Source organism: Manis javanica, chromosome 11 (genome assembly GCF_040802235.1).
Source record: "Manis javanica isolate MJ-LG chromosome 11, MJ_LKY, whole genome shotgun sequence".
NCBI classification, from domain to species: domain Eukaryota; kingdom Metazoa; phylum Chordata; class Mammalia; order Pholidota; family Manidae; genus Manis; species Manis javanica.
In genome coordinates, this window is record NC_133166.1 from 79,193,963 (window position 1) to 79,218,071 (window position 24,109).

At 54.2% G+C, this 24,109-nt stretch overlaps 1 protein-coding gene across 5 annotated transcripts; it reads right to left on the reverse strand.

Moving 5' to 3' along the window:
- Positions 1 to 1,997: 1,997 nt before the first annotated feature.
- On the reverse strand, positions 1,998 to 23,412 carry PSEN2 (presenilin 2). Of its 5 annotated transcripts, none has more exons than XR_005060092.2 (13): positions 23,301 to 23,412; positions 18,117 to 18,361; positions 13,667 to 13,827; positions 11,459 to 11,673; positions 10,334 to 10,475; positions 8,633 to 8,700; positions 7,764 to 7,984; positions 6,991 to 7,089; positions 4,828 to 4,911; positions 4,402 to 4,503; positions 3,923 to 4,041; positions 2,501 to 2,714; positions 1,998 to 2,050 (listed from the first exon to the last, which is right to left on the reverse strand). XR_005060092.2 is itself a non-coding variant. In XM_037013675.2 (12 exons), the coding sequence occupies exons 3-12, from the start codon at positions 13,805 to 13,807 to the stop codon at positions 2,559 to 2,561; spliced, it is 1,344 nt and encodes a 447-aa protein (XP_036869570.1). In that variant the 5' UTR covers positions 13,808 to 13,827; positions 18,117 to 18,361; positions 23,301 to 23,412; the 3' UTR covers positions 1,998 to 2,558. The 5 variants fall into 5 exon arrangements, 2 of the variants coding, with proteins under 2 accessions (XP_036869570.1, XP_036869569.1); XR_012122762.1 differs by having other exon boundaries at positions 1,998 to 2,411; XR_005060091.2 differs by having other exon boundaries at positions 1,998 to 2,414.
- Between the last annotated feature and the right edge of the window lie 697 nt (positions 23,413 to 24,109).

Genomic DNA, 24,109 nt, shown 5'->3' on the forward strand with positions numbered 1-24,109 from the left:
AACACATGCCCACTCAGCAAAAACGAAGAATCTGGTAATATCAAGATGAGTTCTTCCATAGCTAGAGGAGAAATCAATGTCTGGCTGCAAAGCTTCAAAGGACAGGCTGACTCTCTCCCAGGGGCTAATGCAGCTGGGGACTTCAAGCTGATGCCAGTGCTCACTGTCCACTCCAAAATCCCAGGGTCTTTAAGAATTATGCTAAATCCACCCTGCCTGTACTCTGTATATGGAACAACAAAGCCTGGATGACAGAGCACATCTGTTTACAACATGGTTTGCTGAATATTTTAAGGCCACTGTTGAGACCTACTGCTCAGAAGAGAGGAACAGTCATCAAGAGTGAGGCAAGACCTTTGGCAGCAAAAAGATATGACTCATTGGAAGCTCAGGTGAAGGTTAGCATTTTTTAGCAGTGTTTTTTGATGAAGGTATGCACACTGTTTTCTAGACATAATGGTACTGCACACTTAATGGACTACAGTATAGCATAAATATAACTTTTGTATGCACTGGGAAACCAAAAAATTCATGACTCGCTTTGTGATACTCACTTTATTGCAGTGGTCTGGACCCAAGCCTGTAGTATCTCTAAGGTGTGCCCCGTATGGAAAAAGTGTTAAGAATTGGTGGCTGGTTATGGGGGCTGTACGCATTTGCATACCAGTTCTCTGTCCTGTGCGCCACATTTGGATTATCTATTTTATTGTTCTCTTGTTTTCCCTCCTCTACTGTGCTGGGTGCCCGGTCTTCCAGCCAGCCAGGGACCAAGCTTGTGGAGGCAGTTTCTTCCAGGCCTTGGTCTCCTCCTGTCCGCTGTCCCCAGCCTTCACAGGCAGTCTTACGCGCCGTCCCTCTTTCCTTCCCTCACCATCACCACTTTAATACAGGGCTTCACCGCTGCCTGAATGGCTTCTTCCCCCAGCACCCTGGTCAGGCCTTTGATGAAGACCTCTTCAAACCTAACAAATCAAAACACTTAACCAAATTTCATCTTTGGAAACATACTCTTCAAAGTAGTATCTTTGAAACTACTCTTCAATTACTAAGTTGAATGAGCTCCAAGTTCTTCTTCTCTCTTACCTTCTAGGAGCTTTGACCAGCAGGGACCAGTCATCATCTAAAACCCTCCCTACTTTTGCCCTTCAGGATGGCGATGCCACCCTGTCTCAGGTGGCAGTTCAGCCAGTCAGCGCTCTCCAGATTGCGGCACCTGAGCACGGGCACACCGCCACCGGCAGGCCACATCCAGGCCCCCATGCTATCCTCTGCCCTGCTACAAACAGCCCAGGGACAGGAAGCTACAGCAAACATCAGAGTAGGTAATTCTTTTATTCCTCTCATGGTAATTGGCCAGCTTCACAGCACCCCCATTATTTCTGGAGTAAGGAGACAAAGCTACCAGGTTGAACTGCATACTGGGCACCGGCACTTTCTCAGTTGTCTGACAACTGTGCTTCCCAGAGGGACCAGCGGCTGGCCCAGCACTGCTTCAAGATGCTTGGGTGCCGGTCCAGAGGCATTACTGAGGTTCTCTTTGCAACCTGGGACGGGTGCAGAGGAGAAGGAAAACTGCGCGGCCTGCCCCACCTCCCGGTGCTGAGATGGCCACAGAACAAAAGCAAGTTCCTGATCACGGGCTCTCACCTGGCCCCGACTGTGCACTGGCTTCTGTCAAGGACAGACACTGTTCTGGGGGCCACCTTGCATTGTTTCTGGCGACACTTAACAGCTGCAGCCAGCGCAGGGGTCTGCTCAGCACCAGCAGCCCGTGACAGCTCTGAGCCGCCACCATCAGGCCTCACGCTCTCTGCATGCCTTTGCTCAAGAAACCCTCTCATAATGAATGGTTGCAGAGGGATGGGGCAGTTAGGCCTCCTCCTTCATAACTTGGCAGATGTCCTTCCTTCCGGGCCACAGCCTATGTTATCCTAAGAGTGGCCATGAGACGCAGGGAGAGGGGTGAACACTTACAAACTGACAAAACACCAACATGCCACAGGATTCACCTCTTTACTGAATAGGAATGAGCTGCTTCCCGGAGTACCTGCTGTAACAAGAACAGGACTCGGTGTCTAAAGGTAATAAAATAACAGTGACATCATAGACAAAGCAGTGGGCATATTCCTTGCGGAGAAAACCGGTTTTCTTCTCTGGCCAGAGTGACTAGGTGCTACGTGCCCTCTGAGCAGGAGCTCCTGGTCCCAAATGTGTGCACAACTTCCTTCCTGGGCCCTCGGAGCCCAAGGCGCTGAAGTGCAAGCCAGCAGCCCTCTCCATGCACCTCCCCACATCACGGAGCCTCCTCAGCTCATCTGAATGATGTCATTTCCCATCCGTGAGGCCGGTGCTCATGAGGGGTGGGCTACCATCTAGTGACTAAACAGCGAGCACCAAAAAGCTGGTTCTTCCTCCTCACGAAGTAAACAAAATACCTCTTTACTCTCACTTTTTAAGGAAAGAAGTATTAAAAATATATGGCACTAGAGTGTGCAACTACCTGGCTGCCTCCAGTCACTTGCCCGACAGCTCCCAGCCTGCGGGGCCCATGCCTCCCCTCAGATGCAGAGCTGGTGGGAGGCCAGAGTGTCCATGAATGGGCACACCAGGTTATCCGTGGAGAAGTAGAAGATGAGCCCGAATGTGATGGAGATGGGCAGGGCGGGTAAGGCCTTCTTGAACACGGCGAGTAGGAGGAGGGTCAGACACAAGCCCTGCAGGACACAGGTCAGGGAGGGGAGGTAAGCGCTGCAGGGTGGGGCAGGCTGGAGGGGGTGGTGTCTAGGCCCGGCTCTGGAGCCTGTCCAGGACTTGGCAGACAACAGCCGGGATGCACCATCATCTTCCCAGGTCCTCTTGGGAGCAGCAGTGAGGTGCTGAGGGCAGGATTCCCACAGTCCTAACACCCTTCATGTGATGGGTGACCCAGAAAGCAGGCCTTCAACTGCTAGCACGGAGCTGCCTCCCTGTGTGGCTACAGTAGTGACACATGTGACCTGGTGGCAGACACCTCCCCTTGGGGGACATATATTTATAAAGAACAGGCTCAACTGAAATGCCAGCAAGGTTCTCCGCAGCTAACACCAAGAAGCCAAGGATTCTGGGGGACCCATCCCTTAGGAAGCAGGCCGAGTGGTTGCCCACCTGTCCCCACCCAGGCCGAGGCAGGCAGTGGCCCAGGATGGGGACAGGGTACTAGGGTTACCTGCCCTATCACTGGGGAAAGCAGGGCTTCATAGACAGTCCAGAGGTCCAGAGGCGGAGGAGCCTGGGGGTCCCCTACCCCATCCCTGACACCTACTGTGGGCTGAAACAACATCTCCAAAGAACCAGAACCTCAGCCTCACATGGCCCATGACGCCAGGGATCCATGGGCAGAACACTGAGCATGTACCGTTCAGGCCGCCCGTCCCCACCAAGAAGCAACCATCATAGGATGTTTCCTATTATATGTATTTGGCCACATTAAGTGATTACAGGGGGTCTCCCAATTTTACTGCTAAGCTTCAAAGGGACAGGGCCTTCCCCGGCCCAGGCCCCAGTGGACCTCTGGGATTCAGAAGCCCATCATGTCTGGGTGGCATGGAAGGAAAGCACACAGCCTGCAGTTAGACCCCAGAGTTCAAATCACGGCTCACCCCACCAGCCTTGTGCTCAACCTCCTTCCTCTCCCATCATCTCAGCAGATAATCACGCCTGCCTCCCAGGTGCTGGGAGGACGTGCCAAAGCTAGCCAAGCCCTGGCAGCAGGCCCACCTCAGGAACCCAGGACCTGGAATTGCCCTGAGTCTTGTGGACCAGAATCTCCTGTGATCCAAGGTCTCGTCTTCACCATCTTCATGGCAACCCCCACCCAGACCACCCAGAGACAGCGGCACCTGAAAACTCCCTAGGGATCCTGAGCCCCCGCCGGCCCACTCACAATGAGGATGGCCACGAAGCAGGCCAGGGTGGTGTTCCAGTCCCCGCTGCCTGTGGCTGCCGCCTTGCCCACGAGCACGCTGTAGAAGATGAAGTCTCCCAGGCCCAGCTTCACACCCCCTGTGTGGGGATAGAGCAGGCATCCAAGGGGTCCACTCGGAAGCCCCAGGAAGAAGCGTGGGGAAGGCGCACCTGCCAGAGGCTGCTCGGCGTGGAGTTCCCAGCGGTCCCACTGTCCCCCTACCGTGTGGGTCTGTCAGCCCCGCCCTCCCCCGGTCACACTTGAGGCTCGTCCATCGAACGCATGGCAAGCCTACAGGTCAGAGTCCCCGTGGCCTGCCCACACGGTCCCTCCTCTGCAGGTTTCTCTGTGACCTTTGTAAGCTACCTCTGGTGTGAGAAGGGGCTTCCCCTCAGCAGGGCACCCCACCTCTAGGCTTCATCCCACCCCCGCAGACCATGGGGACACGGGCACCTTACTTTCCTCCTCTCCCTCCAGCTCCTCCCCTGGGTGGCCAGGCGGTGGAGGTTCAAAGACTTCAGGGTATGAGGGCTCCCCAAAACTGTCGTAGGAGTCTTCTTCTGGGTGTCCAGGAAGGGAAGACAGCCATCATCATGTGCGGAGGGGCCAGTGAGAGACAGGAGCCCAGTCAGAGGATCCCTGGGGAACAGCTGGGGCTCTGGGCTCCCTGCCCACGCCCCTAGCCATGCCCAGCCGCGACACAGACTCTCCCACCACAACGGGAGGGAAGGATGGGAAACGGGGCCGAGGTGGAGGGCTGAAGTCCTAGCCCCACTTAACCCCCAAGACGCGCATGTCCATGTGGGCGCTTTCCCTCGGCCCCTCCTGCCCCCACGCCTCCTGGAGTGGCCAGGCCAGGCTGAGCAGCTGCCCCAGGTACTCACCCATCTCTGGATCGTAGGGGAGCTGGAGGGCTCCCTGAGAGGAGGGGTCCAGCTTGGCCATGCCCACCGTCCACACCATGGCAGCTGAGGAGAAAAGAGTCAGGCCTCAGGTAGTGCTCACTGTGGTCTGGAGAGCAGGTGGGCCAGTCTGTGCCCCCAGCTTTTGCCCCACTGTTGGGAGGCCACTGGGGAGGGGTCCGGCCCCACTGCCTCATCTCTGCCTCCTCACAAAAAATGATGATAATGTTATCAGTGAATGGTTCGGGAAACTGACTGTGTTTTTGTTTTATTGTGGTTAAAAAAAAAAACATGTAACATAGAACGCATCATCTTAACCGTCCAAGAGCATGGCCTGGTAGTGTCACACAGATTCACGCTGTGGTGGGTCCCGTCTCCAGAGCCTTCAACACCGAAGCCGTACCCACTGAACAGCCCATGCCCTCCCCAGCCCCAGCAACCACTGCCTCCCATCTATGAGATTGACTCCTGTGGATTCCTCATGTAAGTGGACTCATACAATATTTGTCTTTTTGTGTCTGGCTGGTTTCTTTTAGCAGAATGTCTTCAAGGTTCGTCCACGTAACAGGAATCACACCTCCCTTCCTTTTTAAGACAGAATAATATCCTGTTGCATGTATGCCCAGTGCCTGGTTCATCCGCCCCGCCCACTGATGGACGTTTGGGTCCCTTGCATCTCTCGGGCTATCGTGAATAGTGCTGCTACAAACACAGGTGTGCAGCTACCTGTTCAAGACCCCACCAAGTCTCCTGGGTTTGCACCCAGGAGTGTGACTGCTGGATGGTGCAGTACTAATTGTGTTTTCTCTCTAGCAGGGACATCCTCTCCTGAACTCACATCCCATCTCTCCAACTCTCCATTTGAATGTCCAGTGAGCATCTCAACCTCAGCAGGTCCACATGCCCTCAACATGGCCTCTGATGGCCCTGTAGGTGCTCCTTCTTGTGAGTGGCCACCCTTGCTATTCTCAGGTACTGACATCATCCTTGACCCTCTTCCACACAACCCACCCCCCCAGCCACCAGTGGATCTTACCAACACCGCCCCCAGAATGTCTTTGGCACCCAGCCACATCTGCTCTGGCCCTGGTTGACCCCACCCTCCACGCCCACTCCTGCTTCTATTCGGCCCCTACATTTTGGTCTCCTCTCAGCAACCTGCGTGGTCCTGTTAAAATGTAAAGTCAGGTAGATGGAGACTCTCCAGTGGCATCCAGCTCACTCAGGAGGAAGAACTCGTCTTTACCATGGCCTGGCCCTCTCCTCCCTTGCTACCCCTGAGGGCCTTTGCACTTGGAATTCTGTCCCAGGTTTTCCTAACACAGGTCTGGCCAGAAATCAGTGTATGACAGAGGCTTCTTTGACCACCTTGTGTGAAACAGCATCCCCCCGCTGCCCTGATGTCCCTGGGTCCTTCCCTGCTCCACCTCTCCCCACAGCACTCACCTCCGTGACTTTGGCACTGTCTGCTTAGTTACTGTCTCCCCCGCCAGAGCACAGAATGGTGAGCCTCGGTCTGGGCACTGCCTTGGTCTCTCACCTGTCTCTGCTCCTCCTCAGAACGGGCCAGGAATGTGCTTTCATGCTGCGGGCCCAGCTGCCCGCGATTCTCCACTACAAACTCCACTCTTCATTTGCATAGAGATTATCATGCTCTCTGTTGCCATTCCATAGGCTGTTCCTCTGCACACCCCGCAGAGAGCTGAGTCCCCAAATTTCAGGCTCTCTACTTAAACATGTTCCACCATCAACAGATGGGAGGGCATCAAACACCAGCGCTGTGACGTGTAAGGCTTAGGCCATGTGGATCTTGTTTCCTCTGCACCCCTAATGCCCACTACAGCACCTGGCAGAGTGGGGATCTGAGGCATGTGTGTTGAATGCATATTAAATCGAGAACCCCACCACACCAGCCCCATGTGCCTCCCTTTAGAGACTTAACTTCAACCGGCCTTGAGTTGCTGAGGAAGCCCACTGAAGCAGGTGCACCCTTCTCCCCCAGCCCCTGCTGGAAGCGTCCCTCTCCAAAGTCCCTTCTTGGAGCCTGCAGGGCTGTGGGTCGGTCATGCGCTCTGGGAGCACAGCCTGTACCCACCACACACCACAACAGACTGGATGGGATGGAGGAGGCATGGGGCCACTCACATGAGTATATCAGGGCAGGAAATATGGGCTCATTCCTCTCCTGGGCAGTTTCCACCAGCATTCTCAGAGGCCCTTTGGGGCACAGCACAGCCACGAGATCTGGGAAAACAGACACACAGCAAAAAAGACAATTATTCCCCAGCAGCACTCAGACAGAGAGCCAGCGCTCTTGCCCAGAGCGGAGGGCGTGTGTGTCCCAGCACGAGGCTCTCAGAAAGTGCCCTGCTTCCCAGCCTCCCAAGCCACAGGCTCCCAGCAGAGCCTCCAGAGCCCACCCCAGCTCGACCCCAGGGCAAGGTCTAGGTGACCCACCTGCTACCAAAGAACCGCAGGGGACCCCACACACCCAGAGGATGGGCCAACAGGCCTGCATCTGAGCCCAAATTCCTCATCCTCAAACAGAGGCAACAGCACCAGGATGGTGATTGCAATGGCGCTAGTTAAACAGCGGCTAATATTTTGGCCCCCGCACAGCTGTAACATTATTTACTGTGTCTGATCCTAGAGCCGTTCTCAGGAACAGCACTCAGTGTGCCAGGTGCCTGGCAGTGCGAGTGATAAACACCCCTAGTAGTAGTGACCACATCAACAGTCATGTTACAGGACCCCACGTGTTTTATGAAGGCAAGCCTCTCATAAGTGGGGGACATCCAGGCTTCCTCATGGAGGGAAGGGGCTTTTCAGCATCACCACCTTTGTGAAGCAGTGGCAAGGACTCGGCACTGGATGTCGCCCCCACCACCCTCGGCAGAAGCCCGCCTGCACCGGCCTACCATACACAGAGATGGCGCCCAGAATGACCCACGCGGACCACTCGGGGAGGTACTTGATGAACACCAAGGCCATGAGTGCGCTGATCATGATGAGGTAGGCCTGCTGCAGCACCAAGGGGCCCTTCCAGTGGATGCACACCATGCCCACCGCCCCGAAGTTCCAGACGGTGAGGAGGAGGGTGGGGTAGTCCATGGCCACGTTGTAGGTCTTGAGCACCTCCCTGCAGGACCACAGGCAAGCCCGTGGGGTGGGAAACTCAGTGGAGATGTCAGACTCAGTGAGATGCCGGTTGACATCCCTGCTCATCACCCAGCAAGTCTCAAGCTGGGTTTTTCAGGCCTCTGGCATCAATTACTATCTCCTTCCCCATTTCCATGAGGCCTACAATGGAGAACTTGGAATATTTTCTGGAACAAGGTGATGCTGGCATTTCCCCCTTGGGCTGGTTCCTGTAAACATGCGCGGGCACCCCTTGAAGCCCCTCAGCCAGGGGTAGGAAAGGTCCTCAGAAAAGCATTCTCCCCTGCCCATCAGGCTCTCCTGGCCCCTGGATCAGGCTGATATCCCCCATCAAGGCCAGTAGAGTGGATTACTTTTCCATAAACTAGGAAAGTCCCCAGGCCCAGCTCAAAGATGAGAAGGTAAATTTTGAGGGGGTTCATAACCTGCCTTGGGTTCACAGAGAGCCTCCTCTATGATGGCTCTACTTACTAGTCTTAAATCAAGAACCAAAAAAAGACGTGTGGCCCACACAGAACTCCACTCCGTGTCAAGGCCTGTGGGCAGACACCCCCACCCCCCAAGTTCCTTCATATGCACTCCTGCCACAGGAGGGGTCCCCAGGGCCCCTGCTCACCAGCCCACTTACCCAAGGTAGATGTAGGTGAAGAGGAACAGCAACATCAGAGAGGACATGATCAGCCAGCCATGGATGAACTAGACAACAGAAACAGGCAGAATGGCACGCGCCCCCAAGTGACATGGCCCGGCTCTCAGGACTGGTGCCTGAGCTGCAAGACTATCATTGCTGGCCCCTCAGGACTGTGCTGGCTGACAAGAGGATGAAGAAATTCAGGTTCTCCCAAGGCCCCGGAAAACGTATAAAGATGAAACCCCTTTGGGTCTGAATGCCTGGACCTCTACTCAGTCGCCCAGAAAGGACAAGCATGGTGAGCCCTACACACCAGGCACACTCTGAGGGCAGTTAGGCCCTACACGCAGCATTTCTAACAGGTACTGCCAGGGCTCTGAAGGAGAAAAACCACTAGGAAAAAGTGACAGGGGCCTCAGCAGGTGCTACTTTAGAGAGGTCAGGGCAGGGCTCTCGAGCTCTTTCTCAGTCGTCACCCCAGGCAGCCTCTCCCACCTGACAGTCCCCAAACAGGCCCTCAGGAAGCTGTTCCTCTCCTCCCAGCCAAACAAGGGAGGGTCAAGGACGAGGGGGGCTGATCCTAAACTAGTCCCTTAGCAGCCTCAGTGGCAGCCTCCCCTGAGGACACACTATGAGTCACCAGCCTGGGCCCCTGGGGACCTGGTCCACCGGGAATGAAAGCAGCGGCCGAGGTCATCCTGTGTGTGCAGCAGCCTGTGGAACATGCTGACCCTCCTCATGTCAGCCCAGGCCACTATCATCTGCCTAAGCGTCACACAAACTGCAAGTAAACCTCAACAAATGGGTGGCTGAGCCACTCCTTAGAGGTCCCGGGGCTCAGTCCCCAGACACCTGCTGACCACCCTCTGCTCCCACCACGCAGCCCTCCCTGCCCCAGGGAAGAGCTCTGCCCCATTTCTGCAGGCCACTGTTTACTGATCAGCCTCAGCTGCCGCACACTTCTGACAGCCCCTCCCATCATCAGCCCAAGTGGCTCCTCTGCCCGACTGAGCCTCCTTGGCACTCCACCTGCTCCCCAGAGGGTGGCAGCCCGACTACAAAGAGCCATGCACCCCTGCAGGAGAATCTTAAAATTCGGTCAAGCCTGGTTTACTTCCTCTTAGTCATCAGGATTCCTTGGAAGAAAAGCCTGAAACCCAAGTCTAAAAGCTTTTGACATCTCTGGGAACAGACGGTGCCCGTGACTTGTGCCAGGGGAAGTTCAACTCCACTGTCGCCCACAGGGTACTCTCCCACCTGAGCCTCTGCAGCTGCACAGCCCCACCTACCCGTCTCCCAGGGCAGGGAGGCCTCAGCACAGCATCTGCTTATCCTGGCCAAAAGGGAAATGGGAAAATAAAAAACCTGGAAGGGAAGTGTGGGGCAAAGTGAACCTAAAATAGGACATTTGACTTCTTCAGAAGGAGAAGCAATATGAAATTAACTTTTGAACATGAGAAGTGACACTATGAACACAGCAATGAGGGACTCAGTCAAATGGGATCATGTGTGAGTTTGAAAGACAGCAGTGCTGGGTGATCAAGGCACAGCGGGAGTGGTGGGAGGGAGCACAGAAAATCCAAACTCACTTGTGGAGAAGACGAACTCTGGGAGCTAAACAACAGCAACACAGGCAGCTGCGCTGGTGGCGGCAGCCAGGAGGGGACAGCAGGGGACGGGGGCAGGGCCAGTGCTCACCTTGTAGCAGCGGTACTTGTAGAGCACGACCAGGAAGATGGTCATGGCCACGATGACGCTGATCATGATGAGGGTGTTGAGCACAGAGTTGAGGAGGCGCTGGCCCACGGAGGGCGTGTCCTCGGTGAATGGCGTGTAGATGCTGACGGTGAAGGCAAGGCTCCAGTCTGCTCCCTGGCCCCGGTTGGGGGGCATGGGGAGTACCGCCTCTGCTCCAGGGCAGTGCCACCCCCACAGCCCCCCACCATCCCGGGTTCCTGGCCCCCTGACCCTGGCCTGATGATGGTGCCCAATGCAGTGCAGGTAGGGGCCTGGAGATGGCCCCCCAGGCACCCCCACCCCAGAGGCACATTTCTGGTTCCTACCTCTCCACTCTGGTCCAGGGAGACCCAGCAGTTTACCGGCCACACCAGCCAGGCCTTGCTGCCCTCTACCCCAACCCCACCCAGGTGTAGCAGCCCCACAGGCCACTAATAAGCTCAGGGAGCGAGGCGCTGACGCCCCTGCCCAGCCTGGAAGCAAACACCCCATGGAGCTCTCAGTTCTCCTAAACTGGCTCCCCATGCTGCTGGGGGTCCAAGCAGACTATAAGCTTCCCGAGGTGGGGGCTTCTCCCTGCTCCTTTCTTTAAAAAAACTAAACAAAAACCCCTAACTAAAAAAAAAAAGATTTTTAGAGAAGCTGCTCAGTGGCAATCACCACCGGGAGGTGAGGCCAGGGGGCAGAGGGAAGCTTCTCATTTCCCCAGGCTGCTGCTGGGCCATTACCTTCACGTGGCAGAGGCCCAGAGAGGAGGTGACCTGCTGCAGTCACACAGTGGTGGGTGGCACATTGGTGCCGGCACACTGAGCTCCCGTCTGCAGTGAAGCCCTGGGTGCCTGGGTGGCAGGCACCGCTCTACACCTTCTACCTGGATTAATTTGCCTAGTTCTTCCAGGAGCCCCATTATCAAACCTGTTCTACAGATGAGGAAACTGAGGCAGACAGAGGTTAGGAAAGTGCCTGGACAGGTCCCACAGCCAGAAGGCAGAGTACGACCACAGTGTGGACTCTGGCGGCAACTCATGCCTGCTCCTTACCACTGCTGGAGCCACAGCCCCCGCCCAGCCCCACTCCCCAACTCACAGCTGTCCATTCTTCTCCGTGTAGAAGCGCACGGACTTGATGGTGGCCACCACCACAATCATGCACAGTGTGACGGGCACGAACAGCATGATCACGTGCTTTGCCCCGTACTTGAGGGTCAGCTCTTCCTCCAGGCCCAGCGGCTGTCCGGGGACCCCACTGCAGATGTAGCGGTCCAGGTCCTCCTCGTGGTCCTCCTCACTGTCCTGGCTTCTCTGTGGGAAACCACACTGTGAGGGCCATGGAATGACCCCGGGGAGGGCGTGCCGATGTCACACATGGGTGTTGGGGAAATGGAAATGAGAAGTTTGAATGTCGCTTTCCAGATATAAGGACCACTCTAGGGCTGTAGTTTAGATGTAGGCCTGTTGGCATTCTAGGACATCTGAAAAGTTTCTGAGACACCTGGGGAAGATTTAGAGTTGGTAGACCACCAGTGATGCAGGAAGGGGGACCGTGGCAGCTCCACAGCCCACGCCTTACAGCTAATGGATCTGGAGCAGGTCTGAAGGGCCTTCCCCTCCCTCACTACAGGGACTCAGAATGCCATCAGTCTGTCCACATGGCCAGACTGACCTGGGAGGAGACAGGCCAGGTGATGTGGGAGGCACACACTAAACGTTCCTGACCGACAAATCACAAACTAGAACAGTCAACACACACGGGGTTGTCTCTGAATTGTGAATAGGATGCTGGGAATTTGAATCACTTTGAACTTTTTGCTCAAAATCAAGCATATAAAATCTTCAGTATCAGAGCCAGTGGCTTACCAGGCATTAGGCACCTGTGGGGAAATCCTGGCTACGGGAAGGTGGGGGAGTGTAAACTGGCATGTGGCAAAGGAGGGCAGGCCGCCTGCCAGAATCTGGGACAAACCGATCCACAAGAATTTCTGTCTTGGAATTGTGGCAATTCAGGGTCATTAGCTGCCTTGTTAATTAGATTACCAGCCAAAGACAAACCCACACAAAGCAAGAGCAAAAAGTGACTATTGCTTCATTGTCAGCTCTTTGCAGACAGTCCAATCTAGATTTAGATCCAACTGAGAAAGAACTGTTAACAAACAGGGATGACACAGACAATGTGCAAAAACTCTGGGATATAAAAGCCAAAGAAACTAGCAAGGAAAGGCAAAGGACGGGCTGCCCACTGGCCTTGAGCTGCTGGGATCTTGCTAGGAGCTCAGAACAAATGAGCTCAAGTTGCAGCAAAGGGGATTAAGGCTGTAAGGCTGGTTGGAAGAAAATTCCACATGGAAAGGTTTAAAGTATGTACCATAGTGGGCAAAACAGAGATTGTGACTCAGGCAGATTCAAATTTTGTTTTGCCCTGATGGGGAAGGAGGTGGTACAGCCAGGTGACTCTCCCACATATATCCCCCTCTTCATAATGGTGTAATCTCCTGTCCTACAGACTAGAGATCACTTTGCGGCTTACCCTCCAGCCATGGACCAAATGTGTCCTCCAAAACTCATAGGTTGAACTATAACCCACAATGTGATGGTATTAGCAGGTGGGGTCTTTGGAAGGTAATGAGGTTTTAAGGATGGAGCCCTCACAAATGGGGTTAGTGCCCTATAAGAGACCCCAGAGAGTCCCCTTCTTCCCCCAGGCAAGGACATGTGAGAAGACATGGCCTGTGAGCCAGGAACGGGGCTCTCACCAGAACCTGGATCTGCCTGCACCTTTATCTGGCACTTCCCAGCCTCCAAAACAGTGAGAAATAAATGTTGTTCATAAGCCCCCCCATCTATGGCATTTTTGTAATAGCCACCTGAATGGACTACGACACAACCCCAGCTCAACAGGCAAGTACGAGGTAGGTATGCTCACCTCTGGGCTGCTCGTCTGGCTATGGAAAGCCCCTCCCCTCCTGCCCCAGCCATTTTCGTGCTACCGTCTGTCTATCCGTTAGCCTCTGTGCTCCCCATCCCAGCACCCAGACTCATGCCCATTCCCACAGCAGCAGTCACCTGCACTAGGAAGTAAATAGGGCAGAGGCTGGGGTGCAGAAGCTCATTCAGCCTGGAGCCAAGCTAGACGTCAGCAGCCTGTGAACGTGCTGTCTACATGAGGCTGCCTGGATGGCAGAGCACCACAGCTGACCTTCCCCTCGCCCTCCTCCCACACCAGGGAATGGCAGGTCACCATCCGGTCCAGGAGCCCCAGGGGCCTGTTTCACGGCTCAGTCTGCTGGTGGGAACCTACCTGCCTGGTAGCCTTCTCTCCGTTCTCCAGGCCCTGCCGGCCATCCTGGCAGGAGTGTGGTGTGGGGCTCTCAGCTGACATCAGGGATGTCCGCTCATCACACGCTTCTTCCTCACTGTCCGAGGCCATGAATGTGAGCATGGCCCTGCCTCAGCGAGTGCCTGGAAAAGGGAGCACAGAGGACCTCGTTCTGCTTTCCTGTGAGGCAAAGGCAGCAGAGGACAGAGGGGGTGGGTAGTGGCAGCTTGAAGACCTGAGTTCAGGACCATCCGAGATACTGTGTCAGTGACTGCTGTGCAGCGAAGAGTCCTGAGAGCAGCCACTGAGGCTGCAGCAGCCTTTCAGGGCAACGCCTGGAGAGATCCAGGCCACAAGATCAGAATGCCTGACTAGAAAAGTCAGGGCTGCGCCAAACTGTCCGCACACTCACTCACTCAATCAACACGCGCCTGTTGAGCACCTGGAGTGTGCCAATGACTAGGCTGGGCTCTGAGGGTATGAAGAGGCGTAAGAAATGCTTTTGTCCCTAAGAAAAAACCCAGCAACCACCTAGTGCAACAAATCACATTATCTAGGTGTTCACCAAGAGGTGCAGAAGCACAAAGGAACTGAATCTCCAAGGTTAGGAACCTTTTCTCGAGAAGAGAGCGTCTCAGATGGAGACAGATTTTTTCAGGTGGGAGGGAAGGGCAAGGAGTGTGAGGAATGCTCCAGCCAAGGCCTGGACTGTGGGTACAGGGCTGTGCAGGTGTGACGGGTCTCCCATGCCATGCTGAGGTGTTCCACATCTCCAAGGGACAGACGTGATGGACAGGATCAGATCTGTGTTTAGAAGCATCAGTCTGGCCAAGGGTCGAAAAAGAAGAAAGGAAGGTAACCCCCAAAGAAGGCCATGGGAAGTGGGCAGTGCCTGCCTGGAGCAGCTGCAGGACTGATGCATGTCAGGGGTCAGAACCAAGAAAAGTTTGGGCAGGACCTACATGGGGGAGGAGCCACCAGGACCTGGGTAAGATGGGGTAGGCAGAGAAGATGGTTTCGGTGGGAAGACTGCACACTCTGTCTGGGAACCTGCTGAGCATGAATGGGTAAAGGGGGAGGCAAACACGCATGCATGAGGTGGGCAAGTCCAGCTCAGGGCAGGAGGCCAAGGCTAAGGGACAACAGCAGGGAGGCCTACCCCCTCTTCTGCTGTGCTGTCCCAAGGGGTGTGCATACGCAGCAGCAGCCTGCAGAAGCTGGCACAGCCCAAAGGGACATGAAGAGCTTCAGACAAGCCCTGGCAGATCTGAGTGTCCCAGCTGTCCCCAGGCAGGGTCAGCTGAGGTAGGTATGGCCAGGGCCAGCTCTCCCTGTGGCTGCTGCCCAAAAACCCTCAGGGAGGTCTTCACGTCACTAGGGACCGACGGCCAGGTGTGCCTGTGCTGAAAGCCAGTCACCCCCAGGATTTAAGTGATTTTCAAATGAAGCAGGCAGGCCCCTTCCACCAAGCCAGCCAGTCCTGTCCACCAGAGCAGGGCCTGTGGCTGCTGCTTATTCTGAAGACGTAACCAGGCTGTGGCCTGAACTATTCTGCCGTGGATTTCAACTCCACCCCCAGTCGCAGCCACATGACGGCCTGCCTCTGGTCGCTCACTCACTGGGCCTGATGTAAGAGGCTCCCCTGTCCATCTGACAGGGATTTCAAACGAATAAGCTGCCCTTGGTTTGGGACAGATAAGACAAGGACAGGAGCAGCAGCTGTAGGAGCGAAGAAAGACCTGCCAGGAGGGGTGGGGAGGATTGTGCTGCAGTTAGGACTCAGAGGATGGACAGCTCCCACGGTCAGGATTAGATGCCTCAGGTCTCAAGGAGGGACAGGGGCATGAAGTGGGCCTCAAAGGTTAGGATTAGCTCCCCAGGCTGAGACTGAAGGAGGTGGGCGTCCTGGAAGGTAACCGTAAATAAATGGTGGGATGGGGGGACGTAGCAGGGCCTAATACCGAGCAGTCTGACATGGCTGAAGCGTGGAGACTGGGGGTGGGGGGCAGTGGAGGAGGTGGGGCTACAGAGCGGTGGGCTACCCCAGCAAGGACCAAGGACTGAGTCCAGCAGTGGGGCCAGTAAAGGTTTCTGAGTGAAGAGGGATGTGGACAGAGTGAGCTTTATATAAGCTTGTGTGCCAGCAGGGTGGCACTCTTTGGGTGGGCCTGGGCCTCCTTCATCCTCACTGGGGTCCCCCAAGACCAGGCTCGGCCCAGGGCCACAGAAGCACGGACATGTTCCTCTGGAGGCCAGGCCTTGAACCGGCAGTCTGCCAGACAGAGCCCCCCAGAGGGAACACAGCACTGGGGCCTTGGGCGGATCTGGGCCTTCTACCCTCATCCGTGGTAGTGACAGACATGGTCTAATGGAGCCCAAGGAGAGCAACTGCGAGGCTTGGTCTGCAAGGTAAACCCCGACACACACCTGCTCAGACCCCTGGTCCTCCTCCTCACCCACCCTGGCTTTGGCGAGTTCATCCTTAGCCAGAGAGGGGCACTGAAGCAGGCTGGCTGCATTTGCTCAGGCTGCACCATGGTCCTCCAGCCAGAGCAGCTCTGGGATGGGATGGGAAAGGGCAGGCGGACCCTTCCAGACTGTTTTTCAGCGAGTCTGTTTTGTCTGGGGTGCGAACAATGATTTAGCTATGCTCTGCACCCCTCCCACACCTCTGGGGTGTCTGTGATGGGTCTTCACTGGAGGGCAGATCACAGGGCCCCGCATGTGACACATCACAGCTGTGGCATAGGAGCCCCACTTTCCCTGGACTCCCAGACAGCAAAGCACCAGGCAAAAGGACAGAGAGTGAGGATGCTTCTCAAAAGGAGAAAAGTTGCTACCAGGAGGGTGGGGACAGAAAAGTAGGGGACTAGGATCATAAAGAACAGTGTCCCTTCCATGTGACGCTGCACTGCATGGAGGGAGATGTGTCAGCAAAGCACAAAAGATCCGAATGTAATCCATATATGGCGTCCTCACTAGAAAACGCATGCTCCCCGAGCAGATTCCTTCCTTCATCCCACTTTAGAAAAGCTGTGCCCAAGACTCCCAGAGAAGCGGGGCATGCGGGGCTGTAGCTGAGTGTCAGGGAAGGGCTGGCCCTGGGTGTCAGAGCAAGGGCACTATAACCACAGCCCCGTGGGCCTGGCATGCTGGGGGTGCCTCTCAGGGCTCGCAGCACCTGAGGGCAGGACTTAGGACAGGCTGGCCCCTTTCAGACGCTAGCGGTCCAGGCCACCTGAAGGGGTGTTGGCAGAACAACACCCGCTGAGCCCTCACTATGCACTGGTGGCAATAACCCTAGGCACTGGGTACTGCTATTCTTCCCCATTTTACAGGTGGGGAAACAGGCTTAAAACTAAGAGGTCCAGGTTTCATGCTCTTAAACACCTTGCTAGGCCACTGATTAAAAGGCAAATCCCTAAACTCGATTCTGAGCACAGGTTCAGGGAGCTGCATTTTGAGACGGTCCCTGGTGACTGTTAGCCTGGCTGCCGGGGAATCAGATGCCCAGCCTGGGCCCCAGCTCTGGAGGGCAAGTGTCCGGTTACAGTCCGCCTCCCTGTTCCCTGGACAGGGTGCCTTACCCCTACCTTGGCACCCCGCTGCTCAGCGCCACTTGCTCACTAAGCTGCAGTGTGAAGGGAGGAGCAGTCCTTTCTCCTGAACACCGGGGTTCTGTTCAGAGGGACAGGGGAGGCAGAGGAGCAGGAGTTTTTTAGATTAGGAAAGCTCCAGGGGGAGAAGAGAGTTCCCTTGTCCCAAGCAAGTCAAGGAGCATGTGGACAAACTGGGTCTCGCACACTGCTGGCTCAGGCTGCACAGCCTCTCTGAAGGCAGTAATTATTGAAAGCTTTAAAAACATTTATACCTTTGATCTGGAAATGTTATTTCTCAGAATTTGTCCTAAGAAAGTAATAAAAGATTTAAGGACATGTTTGTTGCAGTTATTTATAATCATAAAAAAAGTGAAAATGGCAGAAACGCATGGCTCTGCTTATGATACATCCATGTGATGGCACTTATTATAGAAGTCTTACCTCAAGAATATTTAATAGCATGAAAAAATACAACAGGATATTAAATCTAGCAGATATAAAACTTCACATACACAATCACCTGAATTTTCTTAGAAAATGTATGTATGAAGGACTGGCAAGAAATATTACAAAACACTAGAGGTGTTTATCTCTGGGTAGTGAGACTGTGGTTGGTTTTTACTTTATTTTCCTGCATTTCTTAAACCTTTCACAATAAATATGGATTCTATTTGTAGTATTTTTAAGTGATTAATTTTTTAAAGGGAAATAATGTGTGTCAACATTCAGGAAGATTTTTTGCCTACTCCTGCCTTCTGCCACATCCCTCTCCCTGCACCGGGGACAAAGGGGCTCCTGAAGCCACTTCCATAGCTCCGAGGCCCCCTTATTACCTGTCTCCTGAAGAACACAGCAGCTGGGGGCGATCCTTTGCTTTTAAGTTGGAACTGCAGCTGATGCTACTCTGAAATCCTTGGAGGGCGATGTGTGTGGATAAACAGTCTTCTTTCTAGATGTTTGTCCACATCAAGCCAGTGGCGTCAAGGACTCCCTCCAGAGGCTGACTCACAGCAGTGGGGCGGGGCTGGGTGTCCAGTCCTACCAACCACATAGCAACTGGTGCTCCATCCTGAGGGAACTGCAGGAAAATGCAGACAGGCAGACGGGAGGAGGGGTGTTCAATGTATGAGACCATATTCTACAGACCCTCCCAGGAACCAAGCTCTGTGATAGAAAGTCACGTGGGACTAAGATGCAAAGCCCGATGTCCAAGAAGCCCTTTTCACTCCCATTAATCAGCTGAATGGGACTGAAATGCTGAATGAGCCAAACCAAGGGAGTTTGACCCTGAGAACTTCTCTAACTGTGCTGGGGCAGCAAATCCAGCAATCATTAAGGAAACTCGTGTCCTGCTTTCCTCAACCTTCTTTTCATTTCAGAGAAATGTGAAGGTTTTAACCTGAAAATTTAAGGCCAATGGACCTAAACAGAAATACATTTGAAGTGCCACAATAAACACTAGTGCCTCTTTAGAAAAGAATGGAAATCACGGCTACAAAAGCAAATTGGGAGTTACTGCACTTGCCGCAGAGGGACAGTGGGAAAGCGTCCTGCTGCAGAGAGAGGTGTGCATCCTGGGCCCTTAACTTCTCTTTTGCAGCAGGCCTCACTGAACAATGGCCCCCACTTCTGAGATGGTGGCATCAGTTTTAAACAGGCCACTTTCTATCATCACACAGCTGCCTTGCAGCACTGAGGACCTCTGGGAAGGACTCCTGGGAAGTTCCCCTGGTCTTTCTTCACATTAGGGTAGGTTTTTCTAAGGTGCATTAATTCCTTAAGACATTTCTTGGAAACTCCCACGGCATCCCGCCTGCCAGTCTCCCCAGCCCTGGGTGCTGACCATGTATTCAGTCCTGGTTGACCTCATCCATCTGTACCTCCACCTCAGCCAGCTGGTTCTCCCCAGCACAGGGAGGTGGCCTGGGTCAGAGCTGGAGCTTAAGTCCCTCAGGGAGGCTCTGAAGAACACCCCACTCTCCCAGATTAGAGGCTCCAGGGGACCCTGACTGCCCTCCTGAGTCTTGGCCCTGGCCCTAGATTGACCTCTGTCTGCTGCTGCCTGCATGGGTATGCCCAAGACTCAGGTGAACTTTGCTCATTTCCTGAGGCAGCCTGGAAAGGGGGCAACTAGGGGGAAGTGGCAGAGGGATGCTGTGAAGGCAGTCACACAGGCATGCCCCTAACAGGTCATCTTCAAGTGGGGCCCAGAAAAAAAAATTCTTTTCTAAATAGAAGCAGCAAGCCAGTGGTCAAAAGCTGAGGCTCTGGAGACTGACTGGGTTCCTATCACCTTGCTATGTGACCTGAACCACTATTCCCTGGCTGCATGGCCTAGGACAATTTATTTAACTTCACATGGCCTGTTTTCTCTTCTGAACAAAGCAGTATAGGCATACCTAGCAAGGGTACTATAAACATGAGAGAGAACGAACGTGTGCAGTGCCTGGCATGCAGCAGGTGTTCAATAAACAGTGGTTACAGTGAAGATGAAAAAGAGGCAGGCAGGCAGTGAGAGCGCATGTGGGAGCCTGTTGATGCCCTTCTTGGAAAGTTCTGCCTCCGCTAAACCACCAGACACACAAGTTGAGCTATCAAGTGGAGCTATCATCCAGGCCCTAGGGAGCCCTCATGTTTCCACCTAGCCTAGCCCATGGCTGGCAATGTGAACATGTTGTCAAACCAATGTCAGAGCTGTCAAGGACCCTGCCATAGAGTCGGAGCCCTATTTTAGCATTAACAAAACTGTAGTCCAAGAGGACAAAAGGAACCAGAGTCCAGTGACAAAGAGCGACAGTTACAACTCAGGTCTCCAAACTGCCTGCCCACTCACAGTGCTCAGGGCAGCTTGTGTGTGTGTGTGGGGGGGAGAATCACATGTTCAGGGGCGCAGGGCCACGGTCACACAGGCAGCCCATGCAGCACTCCATGTGGGCCTCCTGGGTGCACACCCACATTTATATAGCATGTGCTATGGGCAGGTATGTGACTTTTCTTTAACATGTAGCTTCTCCAAAACAGACAAGAGGTCACTGAATTAAAAATGCCTTGCCACTCATTCACCAGATCACCTGCCACCTTAAAAAACTCAATGAAGTCTCTCTCCTGCCCCCATCCCACAACTCCAGCCTGGGCACCTACTCTGGTCTCTGCTGCTGCTAGCGCTTTCCATGGGGGGTGTGGCTCCCATGTGGGCATGGCATGGGGGCAGGAGTCAGAGCACTGTCTCTGTGGGGCAGTTCAAGAGGGACAGTGGGAAAGCGTCCTGCTGTATCACTGGTGATAAAAACAATGGCACATTCGAACGCTCCAGACACCCACCCAATCTGGATCCGCAGATACCTAGTGAGGGGAAATTCTGAGGGCATAACATGAGCATAAAAAACAGGACACAATTTCATCTCCAGTTTCCTGCTTCTATTTTAGATGAATATGTATATGAGTATGAAATGCTAATGGAAATACATGTTAACAGTGGTTTTCTCTGGGCCAAGGGCTCACGGATACTTTTAGTAAGATATTTCCTAAATATTCTAGAATGAGCATGTGTTCCTTTCCTTTTAAAAAGGCATGAAGTTTCTGGTTTAGGTTCATCAGACAGGCGAGTGAACATCCTCTCAATTTTTCTTCCCATGTTCCAGAAGACTATTATTTTGTCAAAGATGACTGAGGAACACATTTTCCCAGGCAAGAAAGAGGTTGGACAAAAATGATCTCCCTCCCCAATATCAAGTCTTTCCTGAGGACTGATTTGAAATTACTCTTTCCCCAGACTTTAATACAGCAGCCTTGCCACCTCCAGGCTTGGAGACCAACACCGATGGTAGAAGGCCTGAAGCCCACGTCAGATCCAGCCAGCTCAAGCCGAGGAGGGCCTCCCAGACCCTGGCCCACGGCAGCCTGGAGGGCATGCCAGCCTTGGAGCCCTGACATCCCTTTCCCAGCTCTCCCCAGCAGCTGGAGTTGGGGAACAGGTGGGAATATTTGCAGAAGCATTTGTTGTCTAGCCTGTCCCCAACTAGTCAAAGCAATAGCTGGAAACCAGCCAGAGATGTCTTCAGCAGAAACATGCATGTGACCTACACACACACACATTGCTTTGGCTTCTTTAAAAACTTTTTTTTTCTTTGTCAGGTAGTTAATAGGGACCGCCTAGAAATTTCCTGCATAGTTGCACAGGGATGTGGGTAGGGGCAAATGTGAAAGCCTCCTGTATAAAACCTCATAAGATTAAGAGGACACAGCGAGCTGGGTTCAAATCCTGGTGCCCACAGACATCAAAGGCACATGGCAGGACAAGCCGTTTACCCCCTCTGGAAAAGTAAAAATAACAGCCACTTTAGTGTGACTGAAGCTCTTAAGATAACTGTGATAACTACTGTATGAAAAGGTTTTTTACTGTATAAGACAAACTCGTGAAGTCAGGCATGTCATCGTCAATAACTTAAGAGGCCAAGGTGGGTAGGAAAATCTGTCCTTTGGCAAACCGTGTGTGCCCTGTGGGACTATGAGCAGCCACAGAGGAGCCGAGGGAGTGACAGGCATGACAACCTGCACCAGGCTCTGAGCACAGCTGAATGGCAGCCTCCGGCCAGGCTATTCCTTTTCTTCCTCTTTCTCACATAGGGGTGGGGCATTCGTCTCCCCTACATGCACCCAGTAAGATTCTAGACTTGGTGCACAAGTACTTCAACACCAAATGATAGAGAATTTTCCCTAAAAGCCTGAAACAACATCCATCTCACTGTGCAGCAACATTCCTCTACATCCCCGTTTCCAGCCCATGTTCTAAATGCCCATTCATGCACCTAAGGCTTGAACCTGGATATCCTACCCTTACCTAATGGGTGGCAGAAGTTGCAGCTCTGAGCTAGAGCCAGGACACCTGGCCCATTGGCCTGTTGGCCCAGAAAGCACAGCTGTGGACACGTTTCCCTGCTCCCACGCAGCCACATTTACACAGAGGGGAACCTGAGGCTCACACACCTGAAACAGCTTATTCAGAGCCTTTAAGTGCTGCCAAAAGTCTTAGCTGCAGGCACTGGGGGCTCAGGTTCTACAGCATGGACTATGCAGACATTAGGGCATTCAAATGGGAAGCCAAGACATGTTCTGATCAAGCTGCTCTCAGGCCAGGCTTGGCAGCCCAGGCTGTCAATTTTTAGTTAAGTTGCTCTGCAATTGTTCTGGATGTCCACCTCAGGTTCTCCATCTGCAAATGGGGATGAACTTAGTCCACCAATCAACAGTTCACACCTTAAAAAGGGAATATAGGTTAAGTCAACAGGAGCATTTCATCCTTCTGACAAAGGACTGAGGTCTGGTCCCAGGACTAGACAGAAGACCTAGGGGCCAGGATGATGGGTTCTACGCCTGGCTCTGCTGTAGCCTACCTCGACGACCTTGGACAAAGTCACTTTAGCTCTATGGGCTGGGTTTCTTCATAGATAAAATTTGGGGTTGGGTGCTAGCTTCTGTTTCAGGTCCCTTCAGCTTCAAAGCTTTATGCTGGGAGTCTCCCCCACAGCTGTAAATGCCTGATAAAACAGCCAAACACGCTGATAACGGAATTGCCAGCTTCAGGCCACAACTGTGGTCAGGTTCCTTGCAGACGCGAGAAGACCCCGGCCGGGCGGAGCCCAGAGCCTGGGGCCGTAGGCCGGCGGCACTGGGCGCCGAGGAGGCACCAGCCGCCAAGGAGGGGCAGATGCCGGGTCCGCAAGTCTCCCGGACCCACGTGCGCTGCGCCTTTAAAAGCCCTGGCATTAACTGCCCGCGCCGCGCCCACCCCTCGGACCGGATGCAGGCCCGAGGGCCGGGTTCGCTGCCCCTTCTGCCCCTGCCGACCGCAGAGGCCGGGGCCGCCTCGCAAGATCCGCAGCCCCGGGGCCGGGGGTCGCCCGGCCGGGCGAGGGCGTGCGGACGGCAGAGCCCGGCTCGCGGGTCGCGGTTCCACCCCGCCCCTACGCGCTGCAGGCACAGGCCCTGGCCGCGCGACCCCATCCCCTTCGGCTCACCTGCTCAGCAGCGGCGTTCGCCAGTGTCTACGCGCCTGGCCCAGCGCCAGGCCCTCCCGGCGCCGGCGCAGACTCCTCCCCGGCCCCGCTCCGGTCTCGGGACCGCCCCCGCCCCGCCCCCGGCAGCCCGCTCTCGTCCCGCCCCTGGGCCCGCCCATTCTCCGCCCCGTGGGCGACACCACCTTCCAGTCCCAGGCCGGCCGGGTTTAGGATCCTGCGCCTGGTTGAACCTGAACCGGCACTGGGCCCTGGGCTCCAAGTGGGCCCGCGCCTGCTGTCAGGGGCGCCACGGGGCCGTAGCGCGTGGGCTTCATGGGCAGTCTCATTGTGGTACTGCAGTCCCCGTGTCTGCGCATCCCTGGGGGTTCGCTCACCCTGATGGAGCTCTGCGCCCCGTGTGAGCTAGCTCCGTGAGAATCTTCTGGTGTTTTCTAGAGCTTCCGAGCTCCAGCTACAATTGAAACAGGGATGCAGTCTACCATGATAACGTGATAATCGGCCTGCGAAGTTGTGATTCCAGGATTTGGGGTCCAGAGCATGAGTTGAGATTGTCAATAATCTGCCTTTTTTTTGTAAATTCACTTAAAAAAAATTAAGCTGAAATGCACATAACATAAAATTAACCATTTTTAAGTGTACAATTCAGTGCCAGTTAGTACACTCACAGTGCTGTGCAATCCCAGCCACCTTTATCTAGTTCCAAAACACTACATCACTCCAAAATAAAATCCTACCCCTTAAACAGTTTCTTCTTATCTTCTTCAGCGCCCGGCCCTTCACACCCACCAATCTACTTATATCTCTATGGA